A 19787-nucleotide genomic window follows, 5' to 3' on the forward strand; every position below is an offset into this window, starting at 1 on the left:
TGCATGGTCACAAAATGAAAATTGTTTTGAAATGTGTCTTTCTCTTTTCATTTGTTAAAGTTGTATCATTTTTGTACCGTCTAACCCACTGTGCACTTAAGTGTCCATTTGCATAGAAAACTTTCTAATATTGTATGTACTGTCTACAGTCCCTGACATAGAAAGGGTTAAGGGGCAGCAAACTACAGTGTAGATGAGATGGCTCAGGAAAGTTTGGAGGTGAAGATATAACGTAACAATGTTCTCACTCTGCATCTTGTTCAGTGTGCCCTCCAAGAACCGGCCAAGGCCGTGTTTGTCGATGACAAGATCGCGTCGTGCCCGAAGGAGGCAGAGAGCGGGGTCACTCCGGACAACTGGCGGGATGACTGGATGGAGATATTTGGAGGAAGTAGAAATCAAGTATGTTCATGTCTTTGTGCTCATTTGCTACATATTTGATACAAGTAAGAAAAGCATATTTTGAAGATTAACCGAGTTGCGCAGAGATACATCTTTAATCACTGGAAGGATTACTTGATGGAGTTGTTTAAAAAAAAAAAAAAAAAGAAAAATACAGGTTAGGTATGTTTCATTGTTTGTGTGTGTCTCATGTTTATTTTTCTCAAAGTTGAAACAACTAAATTTTGATGATCAGCCCGCAGTCATGGGAAGTTGTAATTTCAGTGGATGTAAGTGTTTATGGTACTTGTTCTTGTGAGGAGTTCTTTGGCAGGACCTTTGCACAATTGTCTATGTTTCTTTTTTTTTTTTTTTTTTTTGCTTTCTTTCAGGTGTGATTTCAAGGACTATGAGTGTGACACATATGTGCTATTGCCTTACAAATCATTTTGCAATGTGCCTCAATCCATTAGTTGAATTATAAGTGATGTAATTGTTCTTTGTGTAGGAATTCTTGGAAGTTTCCTCAGCCCTGGACAGTTTGAAACTCCTGTACCCGGAGTCTACCATCCTCTCAAGACTACCGGTCCTGTACCAGAGAATGGTGAAACATTGTCGGTCTGTGGTTCGTGGGCGTGGCTACCAGACCATGGTATCCACCCTGGATGACTTTGTCGGAGAGGTCATATCTACACTGTCTGAGCTGCAAGGCCTTGAAGTGTCAAAGGTAAGATGCTAATTATCAGGAGAGTACAATGTGATGCAATTTCATGGAAGCTGAATGTACAATTCAAGGCTCGACATTAGTATTGCCCAGGACCACTATAGGTTGATGTGGGTCACCAAATTTCCAGATAGGCTTTCTTTTGATGGCTCGACTAGGTACTTTAGATTCAAGTGAATTGCTATGTTTTTGCTTTTTTCAGGCTCTTACATTTCTTTTTCAGGCCTCTAAAACTTCAGATTTAAAGAAAAGTTAGTATCAGGCCCTGTATACGTAATGTAAGAAGAAAAAAAAATGTACATGTATATATAATTTTTTTTTCTTTTTTTTTGTGGCAGATATGAATTCATCAGCTGCTGGGCTCTAAATTGATGACATCATTACAAGGAAAATATTCAAAAAGGAATTAAAAAAGAGAAAACTGTTAAGGTTATATTGCCAAAGTTGGCTTTAAATGCATTTTTCTTCCTGTTATGGTCTCCAACTTTATATGGGTAACATGATGACATTATGCCACATACAGTGTATTTATTTATTTCTTATGTAATATACCAGCACAATCTTATAACTTTAGTTTTGTTTTCATTACTGTTTTTTAATTTTATAATTTACATAATCATGTGTAAGTCAGGAATGGACGTTTGTAAATAAAGATTTTTAGATGAATCATTCCTTACCATCTTATTTAAAGTACCGCACCTCATACTTTGTACCTGCATCTGCAGTTGATGTTCAGTGCAGTCAAGTATAGATAGGTTAACCTATTGATGACGGACTGATTTTGCGACAGCATGCATTTCCCATAGACTCCTGCCCAAATATACTCGGGACTCGTCCTCAACGGGTTAATAAGGTCTCTGTACTAGAAACATCCTGACTAGTTCGAATATAAGAGAATATGTTAAAAAAAAAAACACACACACACTCAGAGTAAATAAAAACACAACCATAAAGGAAACGTATGATAACCTCATAGTACTATTCACTGCTCATTTCTGCTCACCCCATGCTGACTTATTTTACATTTGCAGGACGCTGATCAGGAGAAGCAGCGAAAAGAGATCAGGCACATTCATCTGAGGAAGCGGAAAGCACTCTCCGAACTATTCAAGTATCTGACATCACTAGGTAAGGATGGAGTGAGCTTTCTCTCTTGTCTTTGAAAGAAAGGGTCTTGCTTCTTTCTCCCAGAAAAAGAAAGGGAACAAAACAAAACAAAGCGCACCCCACTCAGATGTAGTTTCTGTGTTTGTTTGTGCTGCTTAGCTGTTACGTTTTTTATGTTTTTTGGGGAATAAGTACACCATGTATGCCATTTCTGTCACTGTGACAGATAGAAAATATATATACATTTTCAGCAAATACATGAAAATTAGCCCTGATTTTTGAAATATACTGCAGTGTGTATTGATTTTCAGAGTAGTACATCATCATGGTAAAAGCCAATGCGGATGTGTAACAGTGTACATATTTTTGTTTTTGTTATACCCCCGCCAAATGAAGTTTGAAGGGGGTATATAGGAATCAGCGGACGGTCGGGCGGTCGGGCGGTCGGTCGGGCGGTCGGGCGGTCGGTCCGTTGCAAATCTTGCGTCGCGAAGTACTTCCTCAGTTTTCAACCGATTCCCATAAAACTTGGCACAGATGTGTGCCTTGGGTTGTAGATGTGCAAGACGTATTTTTTGACAGTACCCAAAAGTACGTTGCCATGGTAACGGCATATTATGGGCAAAATTGGGTACAAATCTTGCGTCGCGAACTCCTCCCACAGTTTTTGATCAATTTTTATGAAATTAGGTACAGATGTTCATCTGAATATGTTAATGTGCAAGACACATATTTCCGCAGTGGCAAAAAGTGCGTTGCCATGGTAACGGCATGTTATTGGTAAAATATAGGGCAAAATGCTTCATGGCAAAACTGCTTCATCAGTGTTCTTCCAATTCTCGTGGAATTCATATTGAATGTTTTTCTTAGGATATAGGTCAGCATGACACATTTCTTGACAGTGACAAAAAGTATGTTGCCATGGTAACAGCTCACATATTATGAGCCAAAATGATGGAAAATTTTGTGTTGCAAACTACTTCCTCAGTTTTTGCCCAATTTCCATGAAACTTGGTACAGATGTGTGCCTTTGGTTGTAGATGTGCAAGACGCATTTTTCGACAGTACCCGAAAGTACGTTGCCATGGTAATGGCATATTAATGGCAGAAGATCAAGGAAAGATCTTGCGGATTTAACTACTTCCTCAGTTTTTTGACCAAAGCTTATGAAATGTTGTTTGGCGGGGGTATAACCAGTCGCTGTAGCGACATTTTTTAAAATTAAGTCATGCATTAGTACAGTTAAATTAACTGTACTTGGAAAATATGGCTTTTTATTAAGTAATACAAATTGTAGTATAGAGTGTACAACTGTAAGTTGACTTGCATGTTTTATTGCATCCACTTTCACTCCCTTTCTCTTCCTATTTTTCCTTTCTTTTCTCTCTGTCCATATTCTACAAACTCATGTGTAACCTTGGACTGGACCTGATTCCCTCGTTATCATTTAGGCTTGTCATTCAAGAAGGGCCTGATGCTGCGGAACCAGACCAACAAGGACCAAGAGCCGGAGAAGTTCCTGCTCCTCCCACCTGTGGACCTGCAAGCTGTCTTCAGGCCAGATGAGGAATGGCCAGTGTGAGTGATGTCTGAAGACTTCATCTGACCAAACATCAGATCGGAATTCCGAATATATGCTTGTAGATACTGCAGTGTGGAGTAGGTCATAATGATAATGATGATGGTGATGATGATATAGGGTGGTGATGATGATGGTGATGAGGGTAATGGTGGTGGTGATGATGGTGATGGTGGTGATGATGAAAGTGATGATGATGATGATGATGATGATGATGATGATGATGGCGATGATGATGATGATGATGATGATGATGGTGGGAATGAGGATGATGATGATGATGGGGATGGTTGGGATGATGATGATGATGATTGTGATAATGATCGTGATGATGATCATGACGATGGTGATGGTGATGGTGATTGAGATGATGATGATGGTGATGGGGATGGTGGTAGGCATGGTGATGATGGTGGTGATGATGGTCATGGTGGTGATAGTGATGATGTTGATGGTGATGATGGTGATGGTGATGATGGTGTCAATGATAATGGTGTTGATAGTGATGATAGTGATGATGATGGTGATAGTGATGATGATGATGATGATGGTGATGATGGTGATAATGGTGATGGTGATGATGGTGATGTTGATGGTGATAGTGGTGATGGTGATGGTAATGATGATGGTGATGGTGATTGGGATGATGATGATGGTGATGGTTCCAGAAGGAAGAAAATTGTTACATGGTTGTACTGATCCCAGAACATTTGATTATGGTAGATGTTTTAACAGTGTCCTCGACTGCAAATTGGCAGTTAGTCATAAGAAAAAAATCAGTTTTTGAATAGGGCTGCAGCACAGCCCAAAGTACTCCTGTAATAGTCATTATCATTTTCAATTTCATTTACACCTATTAAGTTACTGTTGCATTGATTGTTTTATTTCCTAGTACCATGGATGATCTGCCTGCAATCTGGGCAAGTGGTCATCAATATTTCTTCCGTTGCCAGGCCAGGCAAGCCGCCCTGAAGTCGGCCATAGCTAACCCTGCCAAGGTGGGTTCACTCAGTATCAATTTGTCTTCTTTCTCTCTCTCTCTCCCTCCTCCTTCTCTGTTTTTTTTTTTCTCAGTCTGTCTGTTTGTCTGTCTGTCACTCTAAAAAATGACAACATTAAAGTGATAAAAGAGAAATAATTTCCTCATCATCCCCTTTTGTCAAAGTTTGCTATCCTCTTAAAAACTTATATTGTTACTGACTGATAATCTTGTTAGCGCTAACCTCCTTGAGAAAGTGAATAAAAAGTTCTCTGAGATATCTGCTTTGCTGTGGTCTTAACAGATGGGGTGTGTACTTTTTTTTTCTCTTGTAGAGGAGATAAAATGTTTGTTTGTTTGGGTTTTTGCAAAGAGAAACCCCAAACCTAGAATACTTCTACTGTGCTGAACTTACAGAGACTTGTTGATTAACTAACCCACATTGTTGGTAGCTGTTCTGCATTTTTGCCTCTTTCTCTGCATGTGGGGGTGTGAAGACATATGACCAATATGCAATGTATACAGTGTGCCTGTATTAGTACATAAAAAAACAACAAAACAAAACAAAACAAGCAATCAAACAAACAAATAGCACTATTTAGAAATAGATTTCCAATGAGTTCAAGAGAGAAGGGATTACAAAATGTAATTATAATTGAAGAGTTGCGTCTCATGTGTACCGATTGCCACACAAAGAAATAATGGTTTAATACTGGACAGTGTCGCATGATCATGTTTTCAATAGTGATGTTTCAATATTGATATCTGCAATCGCATAGTACATGTTACATTATTTGCTGGGAAAATAAGAGCAAGTTTTCCTGTTTTCTGTCCACTCAGGAGCTTGGTGTAGGGAACATCGACAGAGTGAAAGGATTCTCAGAGCATCTCTCAGACCTGACGGTGGAACAGAGGAGAGAGATTGCTACCATGGCAACAAACATCTCAAGTCTCAGGTAGGAAACTCGGGAGTGGTCCAGGGACGATGTGTTTGGATCATGGGCCTGTGAATAATCGAAGTGCTAATGTAACTGGAAACTGTGATGTCGAGATTCCTTTCCAGGTCACCTGAGATACAATTGTACTTCACTGCTTGTGAGCTTATGGCATATTAAGACATTTTTTAATTTTTATTTCAAGAGGATGATTTTTTGTTGTTGTTGATAATGTGTGTAATTTGTAAATGCATTGTGTGGAGTACACATACTCTGTAGAAATTACCTACACAAATAAATTATTACACAGTAGGAGTAGGCCAGAGGGTATTTTCAGGGCTACACAGTTGTGTAAAATCCACCTGATACATGTCATACCCTTTGCGACGTTATTGTTTTTTTTATGAGTCAGCTAATGTAGGCAAAATTAACAGCTTACGTTAACAAAATGTGATGTATTTTGTCTTCAAGGCTTGAAGTTGCTACCTTTGCTCCTTGAAATGGACAATACATCATAATTATGTACTTCTTTCTTATTTCTTTGTTTCATGATGGCAAAGGTGTGCGCTTGTGCAATTGTCCAGCAAGTCTCAGTTCACAAAGTATGGTAGCCCTACTACATATCGACCACCCTTTTTGAAACCGACCGCGTATACATTGGCGCACAGAACGCTTAGTACGCACTTCACTGCGCGCAGAGCACATAAAAATGGATTGGCTTTGACCGTTGATGAGGATGGTGTGGGAAAACGCAAAAATTCACTGTTCATTAATGGTTTTAATCAAGGACAAAATTTCGAATGAATATTTTCACCGAATTGTAATGTAATGTCTATGGAAGTTTCTAAAAAGCTTCGTACAACACGGTGTTCAATACAACTCGGTTTGCGTGCATTGTCAATGCAAAAACAGCGGTCGATCTCAATAAGGAGCTTTACCGCGGGAAGCTGAAACGAGGCCACGCAAGTTCGACAGCGATATTTTTGCACTGAAACTTCGAATCGAAAAGGGAACAACGGCATTTGATAGTGCTGGATTTTCTCAAACACGTAGGTCAAGTTTTTACGTGAATTTCAGTGTTAAATATTCTTATCAAGCAAATAAACATTAGGCAGTCGATGAGTAGTACACTATGTAGGTCCAACCATACATGTTTATTGCATACCTGTAGAACAATATGTGTTAGCTGTCCTCTAGAACCATGTCCTATCTGAAAGCTTAGCCCTATTATCGTTTAATTTATTGTTTAGCTGGGATAAAAACATATCGCAGTTGCAGAAATGGATGTCTATGTGATACATCAATACAATTTTCTAGCTTTTCGGTCTGTGTTTGGTCCTTCATGTAGAACTGCTGTCCAGCAGCTTCAGTCTATTCATACCAGTAGTCTCAGCTCCAGGGCAGTCAACTCTTGCAGTCTTCCGCCCCAGGCGGACACGGCGGCCTGGATCGCGAGGTCGAAGGTCATGGTTGACCATTCGCTGGAGGCAGTGGGTCAGTTTGACCTCCTCATGGACTGCTGCCCTCGAGTGGACAGCAGAGGGGAGGAATCTGACCCTGCGATGTCTGTGCCAGTCCCAACGAAAAACCTGAGCGTCGGGAGCTTGTGTCGCAAGGAAGACAAAGTGTGGCTGGACATCAAGGCTAGTGTAAAGGTACATGATTAGTTTTGTTTATGCTATTTGATTAGAATATTGTTGTGACTATTAATGATCAGGTTAGCAGGAAAGCTTATGGATAGAATGATAGTGATGTTGAAAATTTTTCAATTTACCCTGTTGAGACTTTTGGAACTTTTGACTTGTCCTGTAAGGCCATTGAGATCGAGAAGAGTAGACAACAATGAGTGTAGTATCTTTGCTCTTCAATTTGACCTGCTCATTCTGTTTTCTGTACACCCAACTTTTTCCTTCTGTGAAAATCTTTGCATTCTCAAAGATGTCAGCCATTCCAGATACATGTAGATGTTTAGTCAGCTCTGATATCCTTGAATTACACTGCATTGCCTTATCCCGCAGACCCATCCATTATGCACTTGTGCATGTGTGCACATTTACTGTGCCCAAATTATTTCATTTTGAGTGAAAACGCATTTTACTGCATATGGGACTTTGTGAGTACAGGGAAATACGTACATCCTACCAGGCATTCCCAGATGTATCATTTCACCATCCTATCCATGACCCCAGTGAGTTTGCACTTGTACATGAGTGCACATTTATTGTGCCCAAACTATTTCATTTTGAGTGAAAACACATTCTACTGCATGTGAGACTACTTGAGTACAGGAAAACACATCTGACCAGTCATTTCAAGTTGTATCATTTCACCATCCTATCCATGTTTGATTGTCCATGCAGGCATGTCAAGACCTCCTAGAGGAGACCAAGTCGGACCTCGATCCACTGGCCGTGGAGCAAGAAGGGACCAAGGATCCTAAGATGGTGACGTTTGCCACGTGGTAAGTTTGCAAGCACAGCAACAAAGGTTTACCTCCACAGTGCTACTGAAAACTATTCCAAATAAGATATCAAAGGCATTGAAAAGAATGGAGATGTGAGAGGGTTAAAAATGCAGATGTATGTTGAAGTTCTCAAAAGCATTACTCCTCCAACAATCCAGTAAAAAGTTGTTGGATTCAAAACTTTGTGTAGTAACAGGAGCACATCAAAGCAGGATGAAATGTATTTTGCTTTTGTAGCAAACAAAAACAAAAAAAAACATATTTAGGTAAAAACTAGGTTTTTGTTTAATGAACTTGCCAGTTGGTCGTGTGATACATACAATTTCAAATCAACAATGATGGTGACAAGAGGGCTAAGGGCTTGAAGAAGTCTATGATCAAAGGCCTTGTTATGGGCATGATGATGTGAAACATACTAAACAGACAAACAAACCAATATGACATTGCTATCTAATGCTAAGTGTTGATTAGGAGTGTTTTAAAAGTGATATATTTTACGTAGCTGTAATGATGTGTTAATGCGCAGGTTAAAGATAATAATATTGCCCCTCCACCCCCCGCCACCCTTACACCCACAGGAATGACATCGCAGTCTTAGAACGATGTCACAAGAAACTGCAGCAAGTATGTGACAGGATCACCCAGGTGGTCACCATGTTTACACAGCCAGAGACTGGTGAAACAGCACAACTCGTGCAGTCTTTGGTGTCCATATCATGTTGCCTCAGTGAGTCCAGTGGAGAGTGGGTGGCATGGATGCAGTCTCTCAAAGCACAGGAATTTGACACATCAACTACTCAAGGTACACGTACAATCTACAAAATATTTCTCAAGAACAGGTGACAACTAAACTATTAGTATGAAAGTCACAATGCAGTGAAGTGTTCTGGGTAGGAAGACTGCAGCTGCAGTAATCACCAAATGTTACTTATGTTTTCTGGTTGGAATTGTGGTAGACTTCCTTGCATAAGAACCTTATGTAATACTGTAAACGTAAATTTTTTTTTTTCACTTGATTAATTTTTCATGCTGAGAGGCTCAAAAACATATTCACGGGTTCTTGAATTTGTGCTGTGCAATTGTCAAGCCATTCAAAATGTGTGGAGAAAATTGTTAAGATATTTTTGTGAGTTTTAGAATTCTTGATAGCCAAAAGTAGCACAAAATATGCAAAAATGAATGTACCACAAAAATTTCCATGTTTACAGTAGATGTCTCAGCAAGTTCTCTTAGGCACACTGGTAGTTGAGTTACTTACGATTGCTTTTCAATGAACACATATTAGATACCCTTTATGTACAACTGTATGAAGGCGAGCAAAAATATTTGCACACACACTCGCACCTGGACAATTTTTGCACTCAGTTCGCATTGTACGTAACAATTGCAAAGGATTGCACGATGTCATCTGCATAAAATACTCACTTTTTTGTCATTTATTTTGCTTCTCATACTCGCAGTAGATCAAAAGAAAGTTTCTCCTTCTCATTGGTTTGTGTTGATTTTGTAGGACCTCAGACTGCTGACCAGTGGTCTGAGTTGCCTAAGCTGAGGGTCAAGATGGAGAGGGCAGTCACCAGTGTCCTCCTTGGCATTCAGGCACTGGTCAAGACTGGACAAGGAACAGAGGTGGACAGTGAGCCAGGGACAAATGATGCGCAGCAACAGAACAAACAAGGTAAACACAAACGTGATGACTGCATGAGGTATATATTCTTCAATATATCAGTTGTTAATAGCTCCAAATTACTTTACCATCAGGCTGGTACTGCAGTCGTGCGAGCTTCCCCAGTTTCCCATTCTCATTCCTCTAAACTGAAGTGCTGCTGCAAGTACTATTAAATAATATCTGTTTGTATGAACGTCTATGTTGGGTGTACTTACTTTATGACGGTGCAGTGCCATTAGAAAGATGTTGTTTTTACCTTTCCGTTAAGTCATTTCAGATTTTGCTTTTATAGTTAAAGTCAAAGTCCATCAAGGTATACACACATGTGCCTTGGTGGGAGCCTTCTTCTTCTTGCGTATGAGGCAGCGGCAGCTAAATAACATCCCTCAATTGTTCTAGCCAAGTTACAGTCTCAGGAGTAGGGTGTGTTAGGCACGTGGGAAGTTTACCACTGGCGTTCTGCACAGTTCTTTGCCATTTCTGAACGCTCATTGTTCTCTATCTCTAAGTAGGACGCGAGAGAACTGGCAATTCGACGCGCAACAGAGAGCTTTTGTTCTGCCATGCTCCGCAGTTCAGAACGGGGCTATATTGAGGAAGCCTTGACCGCTATTGAACGGGCAATTAGCTATTGAATCTCCGTCTTTTGCAACATTCATTCTGGGATGCTTTTTCAGCTAAGGAAAGGAACCATTACCAGTAGCCCGTACTGACGTAGTTACTCATGCCTTGTATTCCCGCTTTTCTGTGTCCCTTAGTAGAATGCTTTTTGTCTTTTTTTTGAATTTCTATGGATTCATGAACACAGTTCATGAATGTCATACCACACAGTTTCCCTTCCCTGGCACCAAATCTCATGCTGCTATTGTGCAAGTGTCAATGCAAGCACAAATTTGTGTGGATACAACTACATTTTTTTTTTTTAAACAGAACTAAACAACGGGCAAAATCACGCACTATTCCAAAACCAGACAAGATTAATTCTCCGTGAATTGTCTGAATAATCTTTGCAAGCAAGGAGAGACTAACATCTGCCTGTGCCAAACAGAACGCAATTAAGGTGACGCGCCGCAAGTTCATGAAGTCTTGTAATTTCGCAAGACCTTATCATGTGTGTGTGTGTGTGTGTGTGTGTGTTTGTGTGTTTCATGAGGGGATGAGGGAATCCTTTTCCATGGTTGAATAAACATTGGAATACATTAGTTGAAAATTGACTGTTTTATTTTAGACCAAAATGGAGATAGAATTACACATTGTATATCGCTGTAATATTTCAAACTGTTCTGCAAGAGCGAGGTTATTTAGTATGTAGACATTTCAACGCTGTTCCCAGGCTGCACGTGACCCCAAGGAACGCTTGTGCGCGGAGTATACTTGTACTAGTATCAGAGTCTTTGATGGAAATACTTCTTTAAAAAAAGAAGCGTAAAGAGCATACATTCCAAGTACTTGCGAAATACTGTCGTTACTTTTTGTTTTTGTTACCGTCAACATTTTGCTTCAAGAGTCGTGAAATGTTGGATGTTAGCGTATGAGATATTTGAAGCAGTGTAAGGTTTTGTGTGTGTGTGCGTATGTGTCCCCCCTCCCCCCATTTTATTCCCATCATTCTCAAGGACCACACACACACACACACACACACAAACAACCAAGGCAGGCGGAACCGGGAAGGGAAAAAAAAAGAATGTGGTTAAGCTTTCGCCGATGACACCTTAATATACATCTAATATATTTTTTATATTGTGGACACACGATGTCCACAATTCACAAAGATGATATAAAGAGAGAGCAAAGGATATAATATATATATATATATATTCATATATATGTCAGAAGATTCTTATTCAATTCATGTTTTATCATTAGTGCCGAATTTTAGCCAGATATCCTGTATGCACATGAAGTCGTACACAACAATATAGACAAACATATTCAATTGTATTCATTATATTTTATTCCTCATTACTATAAGCATAAGTCGCAAATGAATTTAATTGCACACGAAATACCATGTCATCATAATTAAATGCAATTCAGTGCAAAATGTATTGTTTCTGTTGTTCTGTTTGGAACTCTGTCAGTGGAAATGGGAACTTGAAATCAGGTTCACCACCTATGAATCTCCCGTCCTAGTCTCAATGTAAGTTACTATATCCCCCCCCCCCCCTTAATTGCGCAAAACAAAACTTTGATGCATTGGCGACAAAGACAGCATCAAAAACATCACATTTTTGGTCGAAAATACTTTGAGATCAGAACGATGTTGTGTCCAACTCAAAACAATGCCTGATCGTTCACAGATACCATGTAAGCAAAATACCCCATTTGTTAACCATGAAAACCTGGCGCTTACCTGTGAAACATTTTATATGTATTTATGTTTACAGGAAAACCACATTAGATGGGTAGATTTGTGTTAACCAGAAAGTTAAACTTACAAAGCTTTTAACACTACATTACAACATTGTGATACATATGAATGTTGGCTGCTTAATAAATCCATCGAAGTTTATACGCGATTAGTTCAAGCTGGGCTTTTCATGTGACGTCCACGTAAGAACGAATAAAGTTCATTACATAGCAGGTCAGTTGGTCATCGTCCCAGTCCACAGTCACTGCCTCCCAAGCTTGAACGCACTCTTCCTGCACTTTGCATTTACCGCGTCTCTGAGCTCTGTTGTGAACTTGCTTCCTGTCGTTTGTCCTGGAAACTGCAGCTCAGCGTGAATGACAAGTGCACGAAACGCCACGTTTTTCCTCAACGCATCCTTCGTCTTCCAAGCCTTCCCAGTGTATACTTCGCCGCCATGAAAGTTGCTACGGGCGAGTTCCTCGATGGAAATAACCTTGTCCAGCAGCTTTATGATTAGCTCCTTCGCCCCCGATGATAAGTCATACGCATGATCGTAAACGTCCTTGTCAATGACGACGGCTGCGTCGTCTGCTCTTAGCATCACCTTTCCATCTGGTAGCATGGTGTAATAGTCAGGGGCAGTCTTCACTGGAGGCAACTCCTTTTCCCTCCTGAGCTCATCAAGCTGACACTCGAGTTCATTGTTCCTCCTCAAGAGTTCCCCTTCTCTTCGTTGAGTCTCCTGTTGTCTTCCATCACTAGTGCAAGCATTCGTAGTTCGGGGGAGGATGCTCCGTTAACTTGGACTTCTTCGCGGGAGGAGGAGGAGGAGGATGTGTCTTCTTCAATTCCATCGCTGGCGTCGGGGGTTAGCGGAGCTGCGTTGTCAGGTACAAATTAGGGGGATAACCGGGCTGGGCTGTCGGTTACATCCTCCGCGGCTTCGGGGGATGACGGGGTGGCGTCTCCGGGTACATTGCCGGCTTCGAGGGAGAATGGATATGTATCGTCGGCTGTGGATATGACCGGGCTGTCGGGACCTTCAATGAAGGGTGAATCGGCATCCGTCGGATCAGCGCGGAAGACCTACGACTCTTCAAAATCACCAACGGAGCTATCGTTGGAGTTGTTGACTGGAACGATGGTAGGTTCGTGGATCAGGCTGGCTGCTTCATGGCGTGGGGCGGAGTCTGCACGGGGAGGCTGTTGGCATGTGGCAGCGTTTCGGCTACGTATGAAACGATGATGCTGAACTGCGGTACGCTGTGGTCTCTCTGTAGTGCAATAAAAAACAGCAACAGCAAAAAATGAAGTGAGATTACATCGTAAAGTAAACACCATGCTACATTTTTTTTTTTTTGCGCTATCAATATATCATAAACAACTCTAACAAGTACATAAAGTATTAAAAAAAATATTTTCATACTGTAAATGTTTTGAAGTACATTTTCTCTGAATTTAAAAGCTCGTCTGGCCAGCCTGTATTCCTAAGATCTTTAAATGCAGACTGCTACCGTAATGCCGTAGACCTGTAAAAGAATAAGTTAGAATGGATATAACATAAATAAATGATTTTTGAATAGGTACAGTGGCAAATAAGTTGTAAACTTTAGACAAAGTCACCGTGTTTATCATTAAGAAGTGTAACTTGAAAGTAACATAGTTTTAAAAACATTGACGACACAGAATGATATACTCGCGTAGACCGATAATTCACGCCCTGAATCGCCCCCGTTTATATGTGACTGGGACCTCCATCCCGATGTCAAGATCGCCAAGCCGCTTGACCCATGTTGTCAGGAGGGTGAAGATCAGGGCACTCACTCACTCACTCAAACATGTGGGAGCATTGAATGTGATTGGCAGTCTAGGCAGGCCTCCCAAGACTGCAGGCAAAATGAATTCAAATAAAGTGGCATCTCACCTTTCTCAGCTTTTATATTTGTCTCCCCCTCCCCCTCCCCTTCCTCCTCTCCACTACAGATGAAGATTTCAGCTCTGATCTGGAACTTGATGGCCTGTTGGTGAGGAAGATTGTGTCTGGTCTATCAGGAGACCAAAGGTCCCTTGAGGTTGCAAAGGTCGTGACCTCTGCCGTGTCGCTCCTTTCTGTGGTCCATGACCTGAGGGGAAGGTGCAGGACCAGACAAGATGAGATGGTAGGCCCTGTAGCCTGTAGTCTTTTTCTGTTTTTTCCCCTTTCTGGAACTGTATCATATTGTTAGTAAAAAGGCTTGTCCATTTCACAACAGTCATACATTGTGTCGGGGTAAAATGGGGTTTGTGTTCCTAGATGTGCTTGTGGTTAAAGCATACATGTATAGCAAGCCATGTAAATGGGAGTGAACAAATAAAGATTGCATGTATAGAGTTGTGTAAATGTATGCATATGTTTTAAAATCAAGTCGCTAAGAAGAAGACTGAATTGCATTAATGTTTTTGCATATTGTACATGTGCTATACATACAGAAGATGATATGAAAAATTATGATTAACTCCACCACCATATCATTGCAGAAGATCACATACACTGAATAGATTTTGATACATTAATGTCATGCTCATCTACGTTTTATGTTTAATCTGTAGTGAAAGTGAAAATGAGAATTGATTCCATTTCTTGCTCTTTTACCTTTTTATGCAGGTATTCAATGAGTGTGCCAAGTTGGCAACCAGCCTCATTCCCATGATGCACCAGTACCTGGGACTGGCCTGTGTGTTTCTCCGCCACATGGTGGCAGCACACCGTGCGTGTAGCAAGATGCAGTCAGTGCTCCTGGCCATCTTTACCGATCTGGCATCAAAGGTTTGTAGAAGCTGGATCAGGGTTAATACTGCTGCTTTCTCCTCCTTCCTATATTTGCAAGCCTAAATATGTTTTCATGGTCTGTCTGAAAGGCCACTTTGTAATATACAGGGCATGCAATGATTCTATTCCCGAAACTTGAGGGATGTGTTCACAGACTTAATCCATCGTTGAGGGTCACAGATTGAAAATGTTTACACAAGAGCTGTGCTCATCATGCCGCTGTGGCAGATATGTATAAGTTTGCTCATATAACTGTGTTGAATGTACAGTCCATGAAAGGTCACAAGCATTTTCCCCTGATCATCAGGTACAATTACACTGGAGTGATGGTCAGGTGTATGTTGCTGCAGTTTGCTTTACAGAGCTACATACATGTCTTGCCAAATGTTCTGACCTTTGACTACGTGTTTATTGAAATAATTGGAAGATGTGTTCATACTCGACGGAAGGTCATAAGCATTTGCTACCATGCTTTCTTGTATACAGATGTGTTCATATGCCACTGATCATTGCAAGTTATTGTATGTACATGTACTTGCCGTGATTTTGCCCTCATCTTTAGATTCACGTATGAAGTGTTTTGCTCTCTGCTGTGATAATGTTCTTATACGTAACAAGCCAGTGTGTTAACACTCGCATTGTGACAGCAAATATCCACTGTGACAAATAAACTTCAACCAAATGTTAGATACAAAGGTCTTTAGTTATATGCCAAGATGATGTACGTGTAATAAACTGAAAAACCAAAAGGTGCATCCACACTCCCCATTGATGATTGCAGTAAGTAAATGATCTTCAACTGTTATTCAGATAAAGGAGTAAGTGACAGAGTCCTTTATTGAGCCAGGAGGTGCATTTATGCTTCCAGTAGAGGCACTACAGTAGATAATGCTCTCTGATTAATGATCGATCACAAGATTTTTCCACACACCATACACCCCATCTTGAAGTCACTAATATTAGCCATCACCTCTGCCTCCCCACTTACTCAGGGCTTTTGCCTCCCAGCCGAGTATTCGGACGAAGTCGGAGGAGAGGGGGCGACCGAGTTTGAGGACATCGAGGGAGGAGGGATCGGTGAGGGCGAGGGGGTCAAAGACGTCAGCGACCAGATTGAGAATGAAGATCAGGTGAGCTTATTACATGTACTTTGCAAAAAGATGAAACGATGTTAGAAGATGTCACCTTATCTTGATTTCATCTAACTAGTATCAAGTATTACTTATAGATTGTATGTTCATAAACAGAAAAAGAAAATATCTCTCATATCTTTTGCATGTAGTCTACTACAGCTTGAGAGTATAAGGTGAATATTAGAGTGAAATGTGAAGAATAAAGTGGTGCGAGTAAATTTCCAACCGTGTTGGATAAAGTAAAATACCACAGAAGCATGAACTTTGCCAAGTTGAGACGTGGCAAGTAATAGAACCAACTCGTAGAGAGAGGAAAAGAGCTGGGAAGGGAGGGAGGGGAGAGGGGGTGGGAATCAAGGTTTGTTTGGTTTTTTTTTGGCTGAACTTTTTGTTTTCATGGTGTATCTTGACGTTTGAAAGAGGAATAGATCATAATTTGTGACATAATCCTGTTGATTGCTAGCACCCATCACTATGAATCTGTTTGTTACCATAATCACCTAGAAGATTATAACAATCATCAACATTTTCATATGCTACAAGAATACAATGTGAGGGTGAATCCTATAGATATTTAATTTTTTGAATTGGTCTGCTGTAGAGTTTTTATTAGCTATTTTCTCACAACACAAAGATATATTCTGAATGCTCTTCCTATAATTGCACAGAGTACAGTACAAAAAGTAAAGTACGAACACTTGAAAACTTTTTTAAGCATGCATAATTTGGTATGATTTTTGTCTCGTTCCTGCAAAGGTTGAAGACACAAAAACACCAGGGAAGGAGGAAAAGGAGAAAGAAGACCCCAACAACCAGCCTGACTTAGAGGACGAGGAACATGGCATCGAGATGTCTGATGACTTTGAGGGCAAGCTCCATGATCTGGACTCCAAAGGTATATGACCCATCAGATGAAGTACCTCTCTGTCTTTGGTTGAAGCCTAGGTGTGGTCAGTGTTTAGCTGACCTGAGCCTATTGGCTCAAGTGCACTGTCCATTGTCTGTTACTGTTTCATCTTCTTCTTGGAAACTGGTGGCTGGATTTCAAGGATGTGATTTTCATCCTCTGAAATCCTGTGAGGCAGGAATGAGTAGTGAAGTGGAAAATGCAAAAGGCAGCAAATAATCAAACAAACAAGTTCAAAGTGAATGTGAGTGCGCATATCCTAAAGTGCCTTTAAAGGTAGGGAATCCCATTTGCATGCCTCAAATGAAGAGTTGTATAAATACAGTGGTATGTTGAAGAGAGTATCATTTTAGAAACTCCCATAAAGTGTTGAAAGTGGAAGGTAACATTTAGTACATTTTTTTGACCGTTAGATTTTGAATTGAATTTTTTTCGGGGCTCACCGTAAATTCCAGTACATTACTAGGCTACCTTTGCAGACCCATGCACTGCATGTGTGTCCATCATGTATATTTTGTGAAGAAAGTTCATCAAAACTTACAAACATTTCTATATACATTCTTGCCACACACTCTATATGTTATTACATCAGCTCTTATACTTTTAGATTTGTGTTTATAGATAAAAAATACAGAAGACTGCAACAAAAAGGCTTAAGTGTGGCTGACACACACAACTACTGAGTAGTTGAGTTTTGTGCATTATTCAAATTGTAGATAACTGTTGACTTCCACATTTCTCAGCAGTGGCCTAAACAAGTCCCCTGAGGTTCATATTTAATGTTTTGCTGCATTTTGGGAGGTCTGTAAAAGGTATCCCCTACCTTTAAGGAGCTAAGATTCTTTGAACATACGGCAGGAATTCTGGTGAAAAATAAGAATTTGTCTCAGTCACCTGCAGTGATCGACTTTGCCATGACTGTGCTGTTACTACATAAAATGTCAGGATGTATAAAATGCCAGTTTCTCTTACAGACCCACCACTCCCTATCACGTCTGAGACATGACAAAAAAAAACAAAAAACAAAAAACAAAAAACCCAAATCAAAAAGTGTTATTGTTACTGATATAAAGTTATTAGACAAAATGAATATTTATATTCAAGATACTGCCAAAATGTACATGTATTTCACTTTTGGGGTTTTGTTGTGGCTGATACAGAAGGAGATCAGGACCAGGACGAGAACCAGAAAGACGAGGAAGAGCAGCTCGACAAGCAGATGGGAGACGTTGACCAACCGGATGCGGATAAGCTGGATGAGAGGATGTGGGGAGATGAGGAGGAGGAGGAGGAGGATGGAGAGAAGGAGCAGAAGGAGCAAAAGAAGGAGGAGGAGTTTGGTGGAGGGATGGACGAGGAGGAGTCGAGGATGGTCGCCAAGGACGACAATCAGGGTGAGGCGGAGACTCTAGAAGGGAGCTGCTGAAACTGTAGGATGCGATCAGAGTCTTGTGATGCGAGAAATTTGGGAAATTGTGAAACCTGACATTGAAGCAAGTTTTATTGCAGAATTTGGGTAGCCTTCTCTGATCAGAAACAGTTGCTGATGAAAATAGTACTGGGCAATTAGCATGGCTACCACAGTAATCATTGAGACTTTTCATGTGATAGATCTCGTTAAGAATGTCTTTTTTGAATGACCATTCCAAAGTCACTGTGGTGAGATATTTCAGAAAAGAAGAATATATGTAGCAATATCCTGTCGTGTAGACATGATTGAACTTGGACTGAAGGAAACCGACCAGAAATGAATATAATTTTTTTTTTCCACTTGATTGAACTTCTTAGAAATAATGGCTGCCTGCTACAAATCATAATCTGCAGTTAGCTGTTGAAGATGCTTAGTGATTAGCCCATGACACAGAAGTGTAGATGGTGGAGATATTCATGCATACTGAGTATCTTAAATGAGCTTAGTTTTTTGTATACCTATTTTTTTAATACAGTATCTTGAACAAACTATGAAATGTTGTTGTGTTTTTAATCTATTTTCCAAGGCCTTGTGTTCTCTTTGCTGAAAAAAAGCCAAATTTATGTGCAAAATGTTCAAATTCAGCTGCAAGTTACCAGTGTGCTCTTTCCATCCTTGTATCCATCTGTGTAGGTGATGGTGAAGGTGACGACGACAACGAACAGAAGAAAACTGAAAAGGAGAAGCAAGAAGAGCAGCCGCCAGATCCAAACAGCCTTGAACCAAAAGATGAGGTACTGTTTGGTGCTGGATTCTTGCACAAATAGAAGTCATGCTTTACTTTCACAGACACACAAAAAACGTTCACGCACAGGCATTTATACGTACAATGTATGTGGTGTGTCATCATTTGCCTGTATAAAGCTGGAGATCATCATAAAAGGAAGGAAAATGGTCAGAAAGGCGACTTTGGCAATATAATCTTTACGATTTTCTAATTTTTCATTTTTTTTTTGGAAAGAATACATATATAAAGTATGCTATGTAGTAAAGAAGGTCAGTTCTATATCAATTTAAAGCTTACCATAAGAATTCAGATCGGCTAAAAACCACAAAATTACTTTCCCAACATTATATGGCTTTTGTGATGACAAATCACATTATATCATCTGATTCACGACTACAGTTGTATGAATGGCAATGGTGTGTAACATTTTGATATGTGTTGTTTTTTTAATTGCTGGCCCATTTTGCACGTTTTCAGATTCTTCGATTTCATATTGTTAACAAGAAATATAATAAATAAATGAAGAAATGGAAGATTAATTGTCCCCGC

At 40.2% G+C, this 19787-nt stretch overlaps 1 protein-coding gene across 1 annotated transcript in view; it reads left to right on the forward strand.

Annotated features, from left to right (window-relative positions):
• Nucleotides 1–19787, forward strand: part of LOC140242385 (midasin-like) — a 133745-nt gene that overhangs the window by 99558 nt on the left and 14400 nt on the right. Inside the window, exons 70-85 of the mRNA XM_072322122.1 lie at nucleotides 265–402; nucleotides 890–1108; nucleotides 2137–2233; nucleotides 3664–3790; nucleotides 4684–4789; nucleotides 5611–5726; nucleotides 7054–7360; nucleotides 8066–8166; nucleotides 8748–8971; nucleotides 9680–9847; nucleotides 14175–14350; nucleotides 14836–14997; nucleotides 15993–16130; nucleotides 16890–17028; nucleotides 18201–18434; nucleotides 19145–19245. Coding sequence (XP_072178223.1) covers nucleotides 265–402; nucleotides 890–1108; nucleotides 2137–2233; nucleotides 3664–3790; nucleotides 4684–4789; nucleotides 5611–5726; nucleotides 7054–7360; nucleotides 8066–8166; nucleotides 8748–8971; nucleotides 9680–9847; nucleotides 14175–14350; nucleotides 14836–14997; nucleotides 15993–16130; nucleotides 16890–17028; nucleotides 18201–18434; nucleotides 19145–19245 — 2553 coding nt within the window. The remainder of the gene's footprint in view (nucleotides 1–264; nucleotides 403–889; nucleotides 1109–2136; nucleotides 2234–3663; nucleotides 3791–4683; nucleotides 4790–5610; nucleotides 5727–7053; nucleotides 7361–8065; nucleotides 8167–8747; nucleotides 8972–9679; nucleotides 9848–14174; nucleotides 14351–14835; nucleotides 14998–15992; nucleotides 16131–16889; nucleotides 17029–18200; nucleotides 18435–19144; nucleotides 19246–19787) is intronic.

Source organism: Diadema setosum, chromosome 19 (assembly GCF_964275005.1).
Source record: "Diadema setosum chromosome 19, eeDiaSeto1, whole genome shotgun sequence".
NCBI lineage: Eukaryota > Metazoa > Echinodermata > Echinoidea > Diadematoida > Diadematidae > Diadema > Diadema setosum.